Genomic DNA, 13,063 nt, shown 5'->3' on the forward strand with positions numbered 1-13,063 from the left:
GAAATAAAGAAATTAAAGACTTTTTAGAATTGAATGAAAATGAAGGCACAACATACCCAAACTTATGGAATGCAATGAAAACAGTGCTAAGAGGAAAATTCATAGCTCTGAGTGCCTCCAAAAGAAACTGGAGAGAACATATACCAAGTGTGACAGCACACCTGAACTCTAGAGTGCTAGAACAAAAAGAACCAAATACACCCGAGAGTAGAAGAAATTAGGAAATAATCAAATTTATAGGGGAAATCAACCAAGTACAAACAAAAAGAACTATACAAAGAATCAACAAAACCAGGTGCTGGTTCTTTGAGGAAAAACAAGATAGATAACCCTTAACAGACTAACCAGAGGGCAGAGACCAACTCTTCTGCTCCAAGCCACCTGCATGGAAGCTTTAGGATACACAAACCCAGGAGCAACTCGCTGTTCCCAGATCTGCTAAAAGAAAACAATTCTAGAGGAGTGCTGACATACAGGCTTAGAGGAGGGTCAAGCCACTGTCAGAGACAGAAAGACAACTAACACCAGAGACAACGTGATGGTGAGAGACAAGAACAGGAACCTAAACTACAGAAACCAAGAATACTTGTCATCATCAGAGCCCAGTTCTCCCACAAAAGCAATTACTGGATATCTAAACACACCAGAAAAGCAAGAGTATCCAAATTAACAAAATCAGAAATGAAAAGGGAGACATAACAGAAACTGAGGAAATTCAAAAAATTAATCAGCCTACTACAAAAGCCTATGGGGTATAGATCTAAACAAAGAATTCTCAACTGAAGAATAATGAATGGCCTTGAAGCACCTAAAGAAATGTTTGGGATAGAGAGATGGCTCAGTGGTTAAGAGCATTGACTGCTCTTCCAGAGGTCCTGAGTTCAAATTCCAGCAACCACATGGTGGCTCACAACCATCTGTTATGAGATTTGATACCTCTTCTGGTGTGTCTGAAGACTGCTACAGTGTACTTATATATAATAAATAAAAAGAATATTCAACATCCTTAGTCATCAGGGAAATACAAATCAAAACCCTGAGATTCCACCTCACACCAGTCAGACTGTCTAAGATCAAAAACTCAGGTGACAGCAGATGCTGGTGAGGATGTGGAGAAAGAGGAACACTCCTCCATTGTTGGTGGGATTGCTAGCTGGTACAACCATTCTGGAAATCAGTCTGGAGGTTCCTCAGAACACTGGACATAGTACTACCTGAGGACTCATACCACTCCTGTGTATACACCCAAAAAGATGCTCCAACATATAAGAACACATACTCCACCATGTTCATCGCAGCCTTATTTATAATAGCCAGAAGCTGGAAAGAACCCAGATGCCCTTCAACAGAGGAATGGATGGATACAGAAAATGTGGTGCATCTACACAATGGCGTACTACTCAGCTATTAAAATTAATGACTTCATGAAATTCATAGGCAAATGGGTGGAACTAGAAAATATCATCCTGAGTGAGGTAACCCAGTCACAAAAGAACACTCATGGTATGCACTCACTGAGAAGTGGATATTAGCCCAAAAGCTCAGATTACCCAAGATATAATCCACAGACCACATGAAGCTCAAGAAGGACGAACTAAGTGAAGATGCTTCATTCTTTTTCAGAAGGGAGAACAAAATACTCACAGGACATAGGGACAAAGAGTGGAGCAAGTACTGAAGAAAAGGTCATCCAGAGACTGCCCCACCTGGGACCCATCCCATATGCATCCACCAAACTCAGTCACTATTGCTGATGCCAAGAAGGGCTTGCTGACAGGAACCTGATATGGATGTCTCCTGAGAGGCTCTACCAGAGCCCTACTGATACAGATGAGAAAGCTTGTAGCTAACCATCGGACTGAGCACCGGGACCCCAGTGGAGGAGTTAAACACAGACTCAAGGCACTGAAGGGGTTTGCAACCCCATAGGAAGAACAACAACATCTACCAACCAGACCCCAGCAGAACTCCCAGGGACTAAATCACCAACCAGTGAGTACACATGAGGGATCCATTACTCCAGCCGCATATGTAACAGAGGATGTCATTGTCCAGCCTCAATAGGAGGAAAAGCCCTTGGTCCTCTGAAGGCTCATTTCTCTAATGTAGGGGAATGCCAGGGTGTTGAGGTGGGAGTGGGTACATCCTCATAGAAGCAGGGAGAGGGGGGAAAGGGGATAACACTTGAAATGTAAATACATAAAATATCCAAGAAAAATAAAATTAAAGGAAAGAAAAAAAGACAACAAATTTAGTGATACTATTTAATTACTGTTTTAAACATAAGACAAATAATCAGTTTAATAAATAAAAGCACTGAACCTAAACATAGTACTTTTCATTTTAAATCAAGCATCATGAGCTTACTTACATTAAACTAAAGTCCTGGTTGACTGAGAAGAGGGTGCCTTCTGTAAAATCTTTGGGTGAATTGACTTGAGGGTCATACAATAAAACTTGCCGTTTGAGCTTGGGAAAAGCTACTAAAGACTATGGAGAAAAGAAAACAATTAACACCGTAAGTTATAAGGAGTGATAGGCTCAACTCTCCCACACAGGCAAGAATGACTTATAGACGAAAGACAATAGACAACCCAATCTCATGCAGTCAATTATGTATGTACAAATGTACAAAGTCACAATCCAAACTTGTATATAGTACCTCCCAGCATGTGACAATGTAAATGCAAAATAAAGAGGGTAAAGGAAAGAAAGAGCTGGCTCAGAGAAAGCAATATATGTTCTCTTACTACATATAGGAACACAAGCAATTAGGGCCAGTATACAGGACTACAGAAAACTACCAGTTAATAATACGTACGTAGTTTGTCCACTGGAAACAGTTTATTTTGGAGTTCATATCAGAGTCAGAATTCAATGCACTTATAATCAAGAATATCATTAGCACAGTTTATAAACTGAGAACTAACTCATTTATTTGGTAATAAAAGTCTTTGAGCATACTTCCATTATAAAAATTAACTGTAGAGCTAGAGAGATGGCTCAGCTGTTAAGGGCACTGACTGCTCTTCCAGAGGTCCTGGGTTCAATTCCCAGCAACTACATGGTGGCTCACAACCATCTGCAATGAGATCCAATGCTCTCTCTTCAGGTGTGTCTGAGGAGAGCAAAGTGAACTCACATACATAAAATAAATAAATCTTAAACAAAAGAAAAGATTAACTGTACTGTGTGTTGTTGGGACTCCTTAAATACATTTAACACCAACTCAACCTCTGCCTCTTCTCTTCCTCTTTCCTGTTATACTTTGGTAATTAGCCTCTTTTCAAAGTTTTTTAATAAATTCCTCCAATATTGTGCATTTTTGCATTGAAAGTCATATTTAGAGTGTCATGAATTTAAGATATTTACAGTGGCTATGTATGTAGTTCAGTGGTAGAGTGTATGCCTAATGTGTACAAGGCTCCAGATTTAACTCTCAGCACCAAAACTCCAATTTTTAGGAGCCATCTACATATCCCCAGCTATATGACACATTTTAAAAACAAAGCCAAACAGAAAATAAAACAAACCCATAAAGTCCTTCTAAGTTCAGCATCAGGGAGTTCCGTTGCAAGTTTTAGATTCTCAAAGCTGATTTTCTCTCTAGGTCTTTGGTTCCATGCAAACAACACAGCCAACTGAAACGTGGTTACTTCCAAATCGTACTGACCTACTTCGTTTTTAAATGTTATCTGAAACAGAGAATGGGCTTCAGTAAGTAACTCATTTGTGCATGAAGCGTACTCCAATACCTAGTACATGCACATATGATACCATAGGAAAAATGAGATTGCTAGTCTTTTTTCAAGACCCATTCTTTCCTACTCATAGGTAATAATCTTTGCATACATAAAATCCATCTCCCAGGTTTCCCCGCAGCTCAATGTGGTCATTGACTTCATCCTGTCCAATGTGTTTGAAGTAGAAATGATGAGGAAAATGTTTAGTAGTTGCCTTAAAAGAAGGTTCTTCTTTCCCTTCTGTTTTGCAGGAAGACAGAGGGTTGGGGATCAGATTGGATGATTCTACAGTCAAGTGCATTTGTTTCGTAAGCACTGCACTGATGAACACTACATTCCTGAAAACTAGGGTCAAAGCCACTACTCTTGTTCTTACCTTTTTGTTTTGTTTTTTTAATTGATTTTACATGTGAGGATGCTTGCTTGCATATATGCCTATGTACCACATACGTGTAGTGCCTATAGAGGCCAAAAAGGGCGTCAAATCCATTTTGGATCAAAGTTATAAATATGTGAACGGCCATGTGGTTGCCTGGAATTGAATCCAGGTTCTCTGGAAAAGCATTGTTCCCAAACAATGAAACATCTCTCCAGCTCTTAAGTAACTCTTTCTACTAACACCCAAACTGACAGTCCATCTACTTACAATTCCATTTGACATGAGATGGTGCCAATGTAATTTTCTACCACTATGATTTTTTTTGTAAAATTCTTCTACTTCAGGTATCAAATCCTCCAGTTCAGTAGGAAGTGAGACAAAGACTTTCTCAGAGCTTCTAGACCAAGCACCAGCATTCAAAATCTTTATATTAACTGAATCAGCTGCAGATAAGAAAATCAGACATTATAAATATTTTGAGACAAGTTAAAATTTGGTGAAAAATCTTGCTTATGTAATTATAAATAATACCTGGTAATGCCAACTTATTATTTTTATGCATTTCTTTAAAAGCTTGGTTCAAGTCTTCAGATACTTTTATGTCCTGAAACATTCTAGCAAGTTTGTTCACATAATCTGCTGGCATACCAACTTCCTATGAAAATCAAACACAGACAGAGAATAATTATATATAGTTAATACTATTCCATGACTCATAGAAAATAAACAGTAGTTTTGTACTCTTTGCTTTGTTCAATTCCAGTATGCATGGATTTCAGTTACCACAATGTGAATGAAATCCACTCCAACTCACCTACTGTTGACACCCTGTCAACTACTGTTGACACTATGAAATACTGCATGGACTGCAACCCACGCCTTTAACTCCTCAGTCCACAGTCGGGAAACAATGGCAGAAGATGTCATGGGGACAGCTCAGTCATAGCATGTCTAAGGGTCTTTGGGCTTGGCCACTAACTAGTAAGAACAAACACATTTATTCAGGATGACCTTGACAGATTAGAGGATATGGTCCTCTAAGCCTCTACTTCCTTAATTTACATTATGAACTACCTCTTCCAGCTTCTTAAAACACTACAACAGTTACTATTTATTTGCAAAAATCTCTATAGTTGAGCGTTTATTACCAAAGACATGGTAAAAAGGTTGCTGTTTTGTCCTGGATACCACTAAAGTAAAATCAGTTAAAACTGAGGGTGGGGGGAAATGAAAGTACAACAGTAAAAAGAAAGCAGGATTAAAATTAAGAAAATTGACATTGTTAGAAACTGCTATTTATATATTTGACTATATATCCTTATAAAATGAATCTGCCTGGCATTAATTATAATACAAAACAATTATTTTAGCATGCATATGAATAATATGCTGTATCAATAAAAGAAACAAACAAACGAACAAAAACCACGTTAGGCAAATGAGATAACGCATCAGGTAACGTTCTGAGGAAGAAAGAGGAGACTCCAGAGGAGACTCCTGGCCTACTACCCTTTGAGCTTGTTAAATCTCAAATCCAGACCAGTAAAGACGCCATTTAACATATCAAAGCAGAACTTAGCCTCTGAGTTCTTCTAGCATCCCTCAGCCCCTACTGTTTTCAGGGTATGGAGGGCACGTCCTGCCCCCTATTGCAGACATTTGGGTTACCCTCCCCCACATTTTGTACCTTTGGCCTCCTGGCTGCTACACCTGGCACCTCTATCTCCCTTCTCTTCCCTCTCATTGGACTCAGGGTCATGACCACTTTGGACTCTCCCAGATATGTCTGCCTCTGGCTTTGTCTCCCTTTTGTCTACAAGAAACTTTGACCTCCAAAATACCCAGCAGCAGTTACATCCTTTGCTTTTACTTTCTTCTTCTTCTTTCATTCATCTTTTGTAGAAACCACAGAAACGGCTTAAATGACTTCCCTGGCCAAGGAACTCAGCACTCTTAACCAAGCTGCAGATCTGACTGTCCTACGGGATATAAGGGATGGATGCGCTTTTGCCACCCGCCCAATTCAAGTCTCTTCAGCTGCTTCTTCCCCTACCTTACCTCCCTACTATGCCTTTTGGCATTAGCAAGTCTATTTGATCAGATACTTGCACGTCTCTAGCTGTTTTCTCTTCTTCTAGCACTAACCTGGGACAAAACACTGAGCTGCCTGTTTAACGGACTCTTCCGCCTGCCCTCTACCACACCACCGATACGACCTTTAAAACTGCTGTACTTACTCTTAGCCACTCCACCATGTTTTCTTCAATCTCGCTATCAGCAGAGATGTCCAATATGAGACGTCGGGTAAGATGAGCTTTGTGATACCTCATAAAAACATCTTTGTTTTGTACATATTTAAGTACCAAGAGCTGCAGAGAAGACAAAGTTACTTTAAATTCTTACATATTCAGCAGTTCTTTCATGTAGACCTTTATGTATCCCCAACAGCAAAGATGAAATTTACAAAGACAGATACACAGGCCTATTAGACTACTCATCTCTGAGAAACCAATTCAACAGCAAATCTGTTCTACAGCAAATTTTATTTCTATTCATTCATTCGTTTTTGAGATAGAGTATGCATGTCCTGGAACTCATTACATACACCAGGCTGACCAGAGATCCACCTACCTCTGCCTGAGTGTTAGAATTAAAGCTGTGCAGGAATATGTCTAGCTACATACTTGAGACTTTAACCAACTAATTTTTAGTTCCTACTAATCCAAATTTTTCGGACTGTATATAAACTGGATGACACCTTATGGGAAAACCAGTAGTAATTTCTCAACACATCTTAATCCCTTCTTTTGTGACACCAATCATCTCCCTAGGCCTTTCTGCTTGTACTTACTTGTGTGATGTTTTTCTCATTTCACCTACCTCTCTGCATTCCTGGGCTTAAATAATGTTCCTAACAACCAACCAGGAGGACCCAAGGAACTGGAAAGATGGCTCAGCAGTTAAGAGCACTGGTTCTCTTCCAGAGGACCCAACTCCAATTCCTAGACCCATGCGGCGCTTCACAACTGTCTGTGACTGCAGGTCAGGGAACAGGACACCCTCACACAGAAACGCAGATAAGCAAAACACCAAGGCACAGAAAAGCATATATTCATGTAGTCTCAGTTGTCTGTTTCTCACACCCACACAAACAAAAAACTTCACTTATTTTTTGTTAATAGAAACTGACTTTAATCAACTAATTCATCAAGAAAGAAGCCAGGAGGGGGAGGGGGTTGGGACGGGGACTCTAGAAAATCCCAGAGAAATGGGATGTGAGAGGCTTCCAGGACTCAGTGGGGATGACCCAACAGTGGGAAGAGGGAACCTGAAGAGACCACCTCCAGTAGACAGACAGAACCTCCAGGGGAGGGGGCCAACCACCTTCAAAATTTTTGACCCAGAATTGATCCTGATTAAAAGAAATACAGGGACAAAATAAAATAAAGCAGAGATTGAAAAGGAAATCCAGTGACAAGCCCAACTTGGGATCCATCCCATGGGTGGGCTCCAAAACCTGACACTATTACTAGTGCTATGTTGTGCTTGCAGACAGGAGCCTAGCATGGCTGCCCTCTGAGAGGCTCTACCAGCAGCTGAGATAGATGCAGGTACTTAAAGCCAACCACTGGACTGCAGTGGGACCTCTATTGAAGATTTAGGGGAAGGACTAAAGGAGCTGAAGGGGATGGCAGCTCCTCGGAAGATGAACAGTATCAACTAACTCAGAATCCTGGGAGCTCCAGAGACTAAGCCACCAACCAAAGTATACACATGAGCTGGTCTGTAGCCCCCAGCAACAATGGAGAGAACCATTCTTAAAAGCAGGGCTGGAGATGTAATTAAATAGTACAGTGCCTGTTTAGCATGTACAGGCCCCAAGTCCATCTCTAATACCACAAACAGGTAAGCAAGGCATCCACATGCAGGAAAAGGCACACATACACAACACAATTAGGAATAAATGATATTTTCTTTTCAGAAAAATTTTGAATAAAAATTTTTAGGAATTACTAGGTATCTTATGAAGGGTGTTACACTACAAAACTTTATTTTTTCTTAAATATTTATTTATATTTTATATATGTGAGTACACTGTCTCAGTCCTCAGACACACCAGAAGAGGGCATCGGATCCCATTACAGATGGTTGAGTCACCATGTGATTGCTGGGAATTAACTCAGGACCTCTGGAAGAGCAGTCAGTGCTCTTAACCGCTGAGCCGTCCCTCCAGCCCCACTGTAAAACTTTATGTTTACGGATAATACATTTCTATCTGTGTGGAACCTGTATGTGTGTTATGGAGGCCGAGGTTGACATCTACCACCATCTTCTATCTCTCTGCACCTTATTTTTTTAAATGTATTTTATGTGTATGAGTATTCCTCCATATAGAGCCTGCGGAAGTCAGAAGAGGATGTCAGGGCTTTTAGAAGGTGGTTGTGAAAACTTGGTGCTGCAGATCATCTCTCTAGTCCACCTTAAGTTTTGAGACAGAGTTTTCCACTGAACCTAGAGCTCACTGGTTCAGCAAGACTGGTTCGTCAGTGAGCCCTGTACTCTACCTGTCTCTGGCACCACATGCTCACCCCCAGTGCTGGGCCACAGCTGCACACCCCCACACAATGCTTCTGGTGTTTTTATGTGAGTATGGGGGCCCAAATTCAAGTCCTCCTGCTTATATAGCAAGTACTTTACTCCACTGAGCTATCAATGTAAGTTTAATTAAGAACATGAAATATAGCAAACCATCTACTTTCCCTTCTCAGAAGGACGATATTGTCCTGGAAAGATAATCATTCTCCTTACTGGCACAACTACAACTCTTACACAGTGTTCCTGTGCCCCATTTCAATGTTCACACGTATCTTCATACCTTGGCTAGGTATGCCTCAAAGCATACCTGCTATTTCCTCCCCGCTTAGACTTGGGAACTGAGCATGCTACAGGACTATGCCCTCCTTGACTTGTTCTCCTATATGAATGTGTACAGGTCCCCGTGTAACATCGCAATGCCTCCTTTGTTGGAGGACATTGATTTGGATACAAATGTTCTCCCTCCCTCTGCAAAAAATAAATCTTTACTAGAAAAGAAACAAAAATATACTCACCACTTCTTTAAGCTTTGCTTCAATCTCTTCAGAGGTTAGTTTTTTGCTTAATGGTGTTTTCCTTAATAACATGTCACAGTAATTAGCAAGCAACTCAGGGCACTTTGACTCAGGCTGAGTTTTCAACCCCACTCTAGAAAAGAGAAAGTGGCTGTCTTTACTGCAATACTACATTACCTGAATCTACCTGGAAAATGATTTTTCTTTGTCTCCACAGCACTGGTAATGGAGAGTTGGCAACGGCACTGTGTGTGATGAGGACACAAACCAGGACTTATGCTAACGTCTGCATGGGAAGAGGCAATCCCTTTAATCCAAGTATGAACTGAGCTGGCTCAACCTGTGCTGCAGCTGTGCCACAGGTCTCTTCCTGCATGCACCGCATCCCGGCTTTCTCAGCGTAAGCAAGGCCTACCTTCAACCACCTATTTCCTCCTCACAAGTGAGTGCCTAAGTCTGGATGCTACTACTACTTTACTCTTAGTTGTAAGTTAATCTTGATTGCCAACCTGATTTCACTCAGAAACACCTGTGTTAGTAGAGCATCCTGATGGGTGTGTCTGTGAGGGTGTTTCCAGTTAGGATTCGTCACTTCTATCATCTGTTATGGATTCGAAGAGACTACTGGCCATGGCCTCATTCAGGAAGTAGGTCAACAGGTCAGGTGTAGGCGTGGGCATCCTTCAAGGTTGGTTGTATCATTCCTGGCCCATTCCTGGTGTCAATATTTCCTATCAGCCGTGATGTAAGCAGCTGTTACACCCTCCCTGCCATAATGAGCTGACACAACACAATAAATCCTTGCTCCTTTCAAATTATTTAATTTTTAAGATTTACCTTTTATTTTTTCTTTGTTTGCTTGCTTATTTATTTTTATTTTTAAACAGGGTTTCTCTGTATAACCTTGGCTGTCCTGGAACTCATTGTGCAGAGTAGGCTGGCTCAAAATCAAGTAATCTTCCTGCCTCTGACTCTACAGTGCTCAAATTAAAGGAGTGCTCTTTTATTATTTTGAAGATAGGATCTATAAAGTCTAGATTGGTCTCAAACTCAAGATACCTCTCCCACTGTACTCTAAGGAGTGCTAAATTAAAGAACATACCACACACCAAATTTCTATGAAATACTAATTTTCAGCTGTAAACTGTAAGAAGGGATGCTGTACCTAAGTCAGATTTATTAGTGGTCCAAATTCTTAAAGATTTATTTATTTATGTAAGTGAATCTGTATGTACAACTGCATGGCAGAAGAGGACACCAGATTCCGGGACAGATGACTGCGAGCTACCATGTGGTGGCTAAAAACTGAACTCAGGACCTCTGGAAGAGCAGACTGTGATCTTAACCACTGAGCCATCTCTCCAGCCCCCTAGTAGTCAAATTCTAGTTTACATTATAAATTTTACTTAGTATGAACCAGTTCACTTTATGAAGAGACTTGTTTTCCTTTTAACTTATGGTTTAAATTTAGTATATAAAAGTAATGAGTTCGTTCATCTTAATTGATCCTCTTTGTGTGTGTGGTAGGTAAGTGGTAGCCAAAGAACACTTTACAGGAGACGGCTCTCACCTACCATGTGGGTCTCCAGGACTGAACTCCGACTGTCGGCTCTCCATCAGCTGAACTGGTCTGTGGGCTCACTCACTAGTGGACTTTATGTTGTTCCCTCCCTTCTCCAGCCAGCCTCTCTCCTGCCCTCATGGTGTGTGCATCCCTTACCAAGTCACCTGCCTGCTTCCTCGTGAGCTGGAGACCACACTTGGGTATCACACTTGCTAGACAAAACATGCCACCAAAGAGACCATGTGTTAAAAATGGTAACTCAAAGTTTACATTAAAACTGATTTCCTTTTCATATCTATCATGATGGAAAAGTCATTTTCTATGCTTTCAGATAGTAAACTTTTAGTGACTATAAAAGAAAACCAGGCAGAGATTCTAAAGACTCGGAACAAAAGTTATTTCCTAATCTTTTTATTTTTAAGATTTATTTATTTTTTAAGGTGAGTGCACTGTCGCTGTCTTCAGACACACCAGAAGAGGGCATCAGACCCCATTACAGATGGTTGTGAGCCACCATGTGGTTGCTGAGAATTGAACTCAGGACCTCTGGAAGAGCAGTCAGTGCTCTTAACCGCTGAGCCAACCCTCCAGCCCCCAAAAGTATATTCTAACTTCCAAAACAGTATCTTGGTACAAGGAGATTAAAAACAAAAAATCTAAGTTGAAAATTTTTAATAGCAACAGGTAGTAAAAATTTTAAAGTAATAACAAAAGGCAAACAGAGTAAGGTATGTAACATGGCATTTTTGAGCCGGAAACAGGAGGTTTTATAGACAAAAGGTTCTCAGAAGTCAGAGATGAAGCCAGTTGTGGTGACACATGACTTTAATCTAAACACAGGTAGAGGAATAAGGTTTTATGTAGCCAAGCCAGCCTGATCTACGTAAGTTATAGGCTAGCCAGGGTTATATAGCGAGATAAATAAAAAAGGATATGAAACTTAGAGGTGCCTCAGTGGTTACGAGCACTGGCTGCTCTTCCAAAGGACCCAGATTTGGTTGTTAGCACCCACACGGAGGCTTACAAATAGCTTTAACTCTAGTTCTGTGAGCCCTGAGGCCATCTTCTGACTTACATGGATACCAGGCACACATTCTCTCTTCTCTCTTCTCTCTTCTCTTCTCTTCTCTTCTCCTCTCCTCTCCTCTCCTCTCCTCTCCTCTCCTCTCCTCTCCTCCCCCCCCCTCTCTCTCAACAAAGGATGTAGCTCAGTTGGTCAATAGAATATTTACTTAGTACACAGAAAGCCTTGGACTCAAGTCCCAGCACTGAATAAGCCAGGCACCACAACGCAGTGACTCTTTAATACCAGCACTCAAAAGTAGAGACAGGAAAATTAGGACTCTTTTAAGATCCTCTTTGGCTACATAGGGGGTTTGAAACCATCCAACGCTAGATGTCTCAAAAACTAAATAAAACAATAACAATTAAACTTAAAAGCCGGACCAACTAAAACCCAACAGGGAAATAGCGCTCCATGCTCATCCAGTAGCCCCGTAATGTGCAATAGTTCTCCAAACTTGAATATTTTTAAAAATAAAAATTTAAAGGCTTACCCTTTTTGCTTCAAAGGCAATTCAAGTTTAAATATGGTAGCATCATTAACAACTGCTTTATACGCCTATAAAAAAACCAATTAGAAATGGAATAAGATTTAATATTTAAAATATAGAAACTACATGTTCAATGATCTGAATCAGGTATTTTTCTCAGATTATTTATTTTTTGTTGTGCTGGCACTACATGAAGACTGTAAAAGTACACACACTACTACTGAGTTTTAGCTCCACCTGAATTTTAATTTTAATGGTATAACTCACCTCAGTACATTGTTTCTTTTTTTTTCTGCCTCAGTAATTTTTTTTTAAGATTTATTTATTAGATATGAATACACTGTAGCTTGTCTTCAGACATGCCAAAAGAGGGCATCAGATCTCATTCCAGATGGTTGTGAGCCACCATGTGGTTGCTGGGATTTGAACTCAGGACCTCTGGAAGAGCAGTCAGTGCTCTTAACCATTGAGCCATCTCTCCAGCCTGTGCCTCAGTAATTTTTTAAAATAAAACTTTATTGTTATTGGGGTAGAGGTAGGCACAAGATGTACCATGTGCATGTGTGCTGTGGTGTGGCGCTCTCCTCTTTTAAGTGTTCTAGAGAAAAGACATCATGACAAGAGACTCATCCTCTAAGCTACCTCATTGATTCCCCTCCCAGAAGACTGCTTCAAACATTCCAGCACATTCCTTGTCACAGTGTAACTACCAC

General features: G+C 40.5%; 1 protein-coding gene and 1 long non-coding RNA gene across 8 annotated transcripts in view; one reads left to right on the forward strand and one right to left on the reverse strand.

Annotated features, from left to right (window-relative positions):
- Cul5 (cullin 5) overlaps positions 1-13,063 on the reverse strand; it is a 65,492-nt gene that overhangs the window by 9,838 nt on the left and 42,591 nt on the right. For both annotated transcript variants that reach the window (XM_006243090.5, NM_022683.1), the window contains 7 exon segments: positions 12,354-12,418; positions 9,234-9,366; positions 6,360-6,491; positions 4,654-4,777; positions 4,390-4,565; positions 3,534-3,695; positions 2,372-2,490 (listed from right to left, as the gene is read on the reverse strand). In XM_006243090.5, coding sequence (XP_006243152.1) covers positions 2,372-2,490; positions 3,534-3,695; positions 4,390-4,565; positions 4,654-4,777; positions 6,360-6,491; positions 9,234-9,366; positions 12,354-12,418 — 911 coding nt within the window.
- The window catches only part of LOC120094160 (uncharacterized), a 44,478-nt gene that overhangs the window by 7,939 nt on the left and 23,476 nt on the right, over positions 1-13,063 (forward strand). For 4 of the 6 annotated variants that reach the window (XR_010054384.1, XR_010054386.1, XR_010054382.1 and 1 more), the window contains exons 1-2: positions 3,610-3,717; positions 9,451-9,675. This is a non-coding gene — a long non-coding RNA (uncharacterized LOC120094160). Of the gene's footprint in view, positions 1-3,609; positions 3,718-9,450; positions 9,676-13,063 lie in introns of those variants that run through there. The other 2 variants (XR_010054383.1, XR_010054385.1) reach the window with 1 other exon arrangement.

This window comes from Rattus norvegicus, chromosome 8 (assembly GCF_036323735.1).
Source record: "Rattus norvegicus strain BN/NHsdMcwi chromosome 8, GRCr8, whole genome shotgun sequence".
In the NCBI taxonomy this organism is placed as follows: Eukaryota; Metazoa; Chordata; class Mammalia; order Rodentia; family Muridae; genus Rattus; species Rattus norvegicus.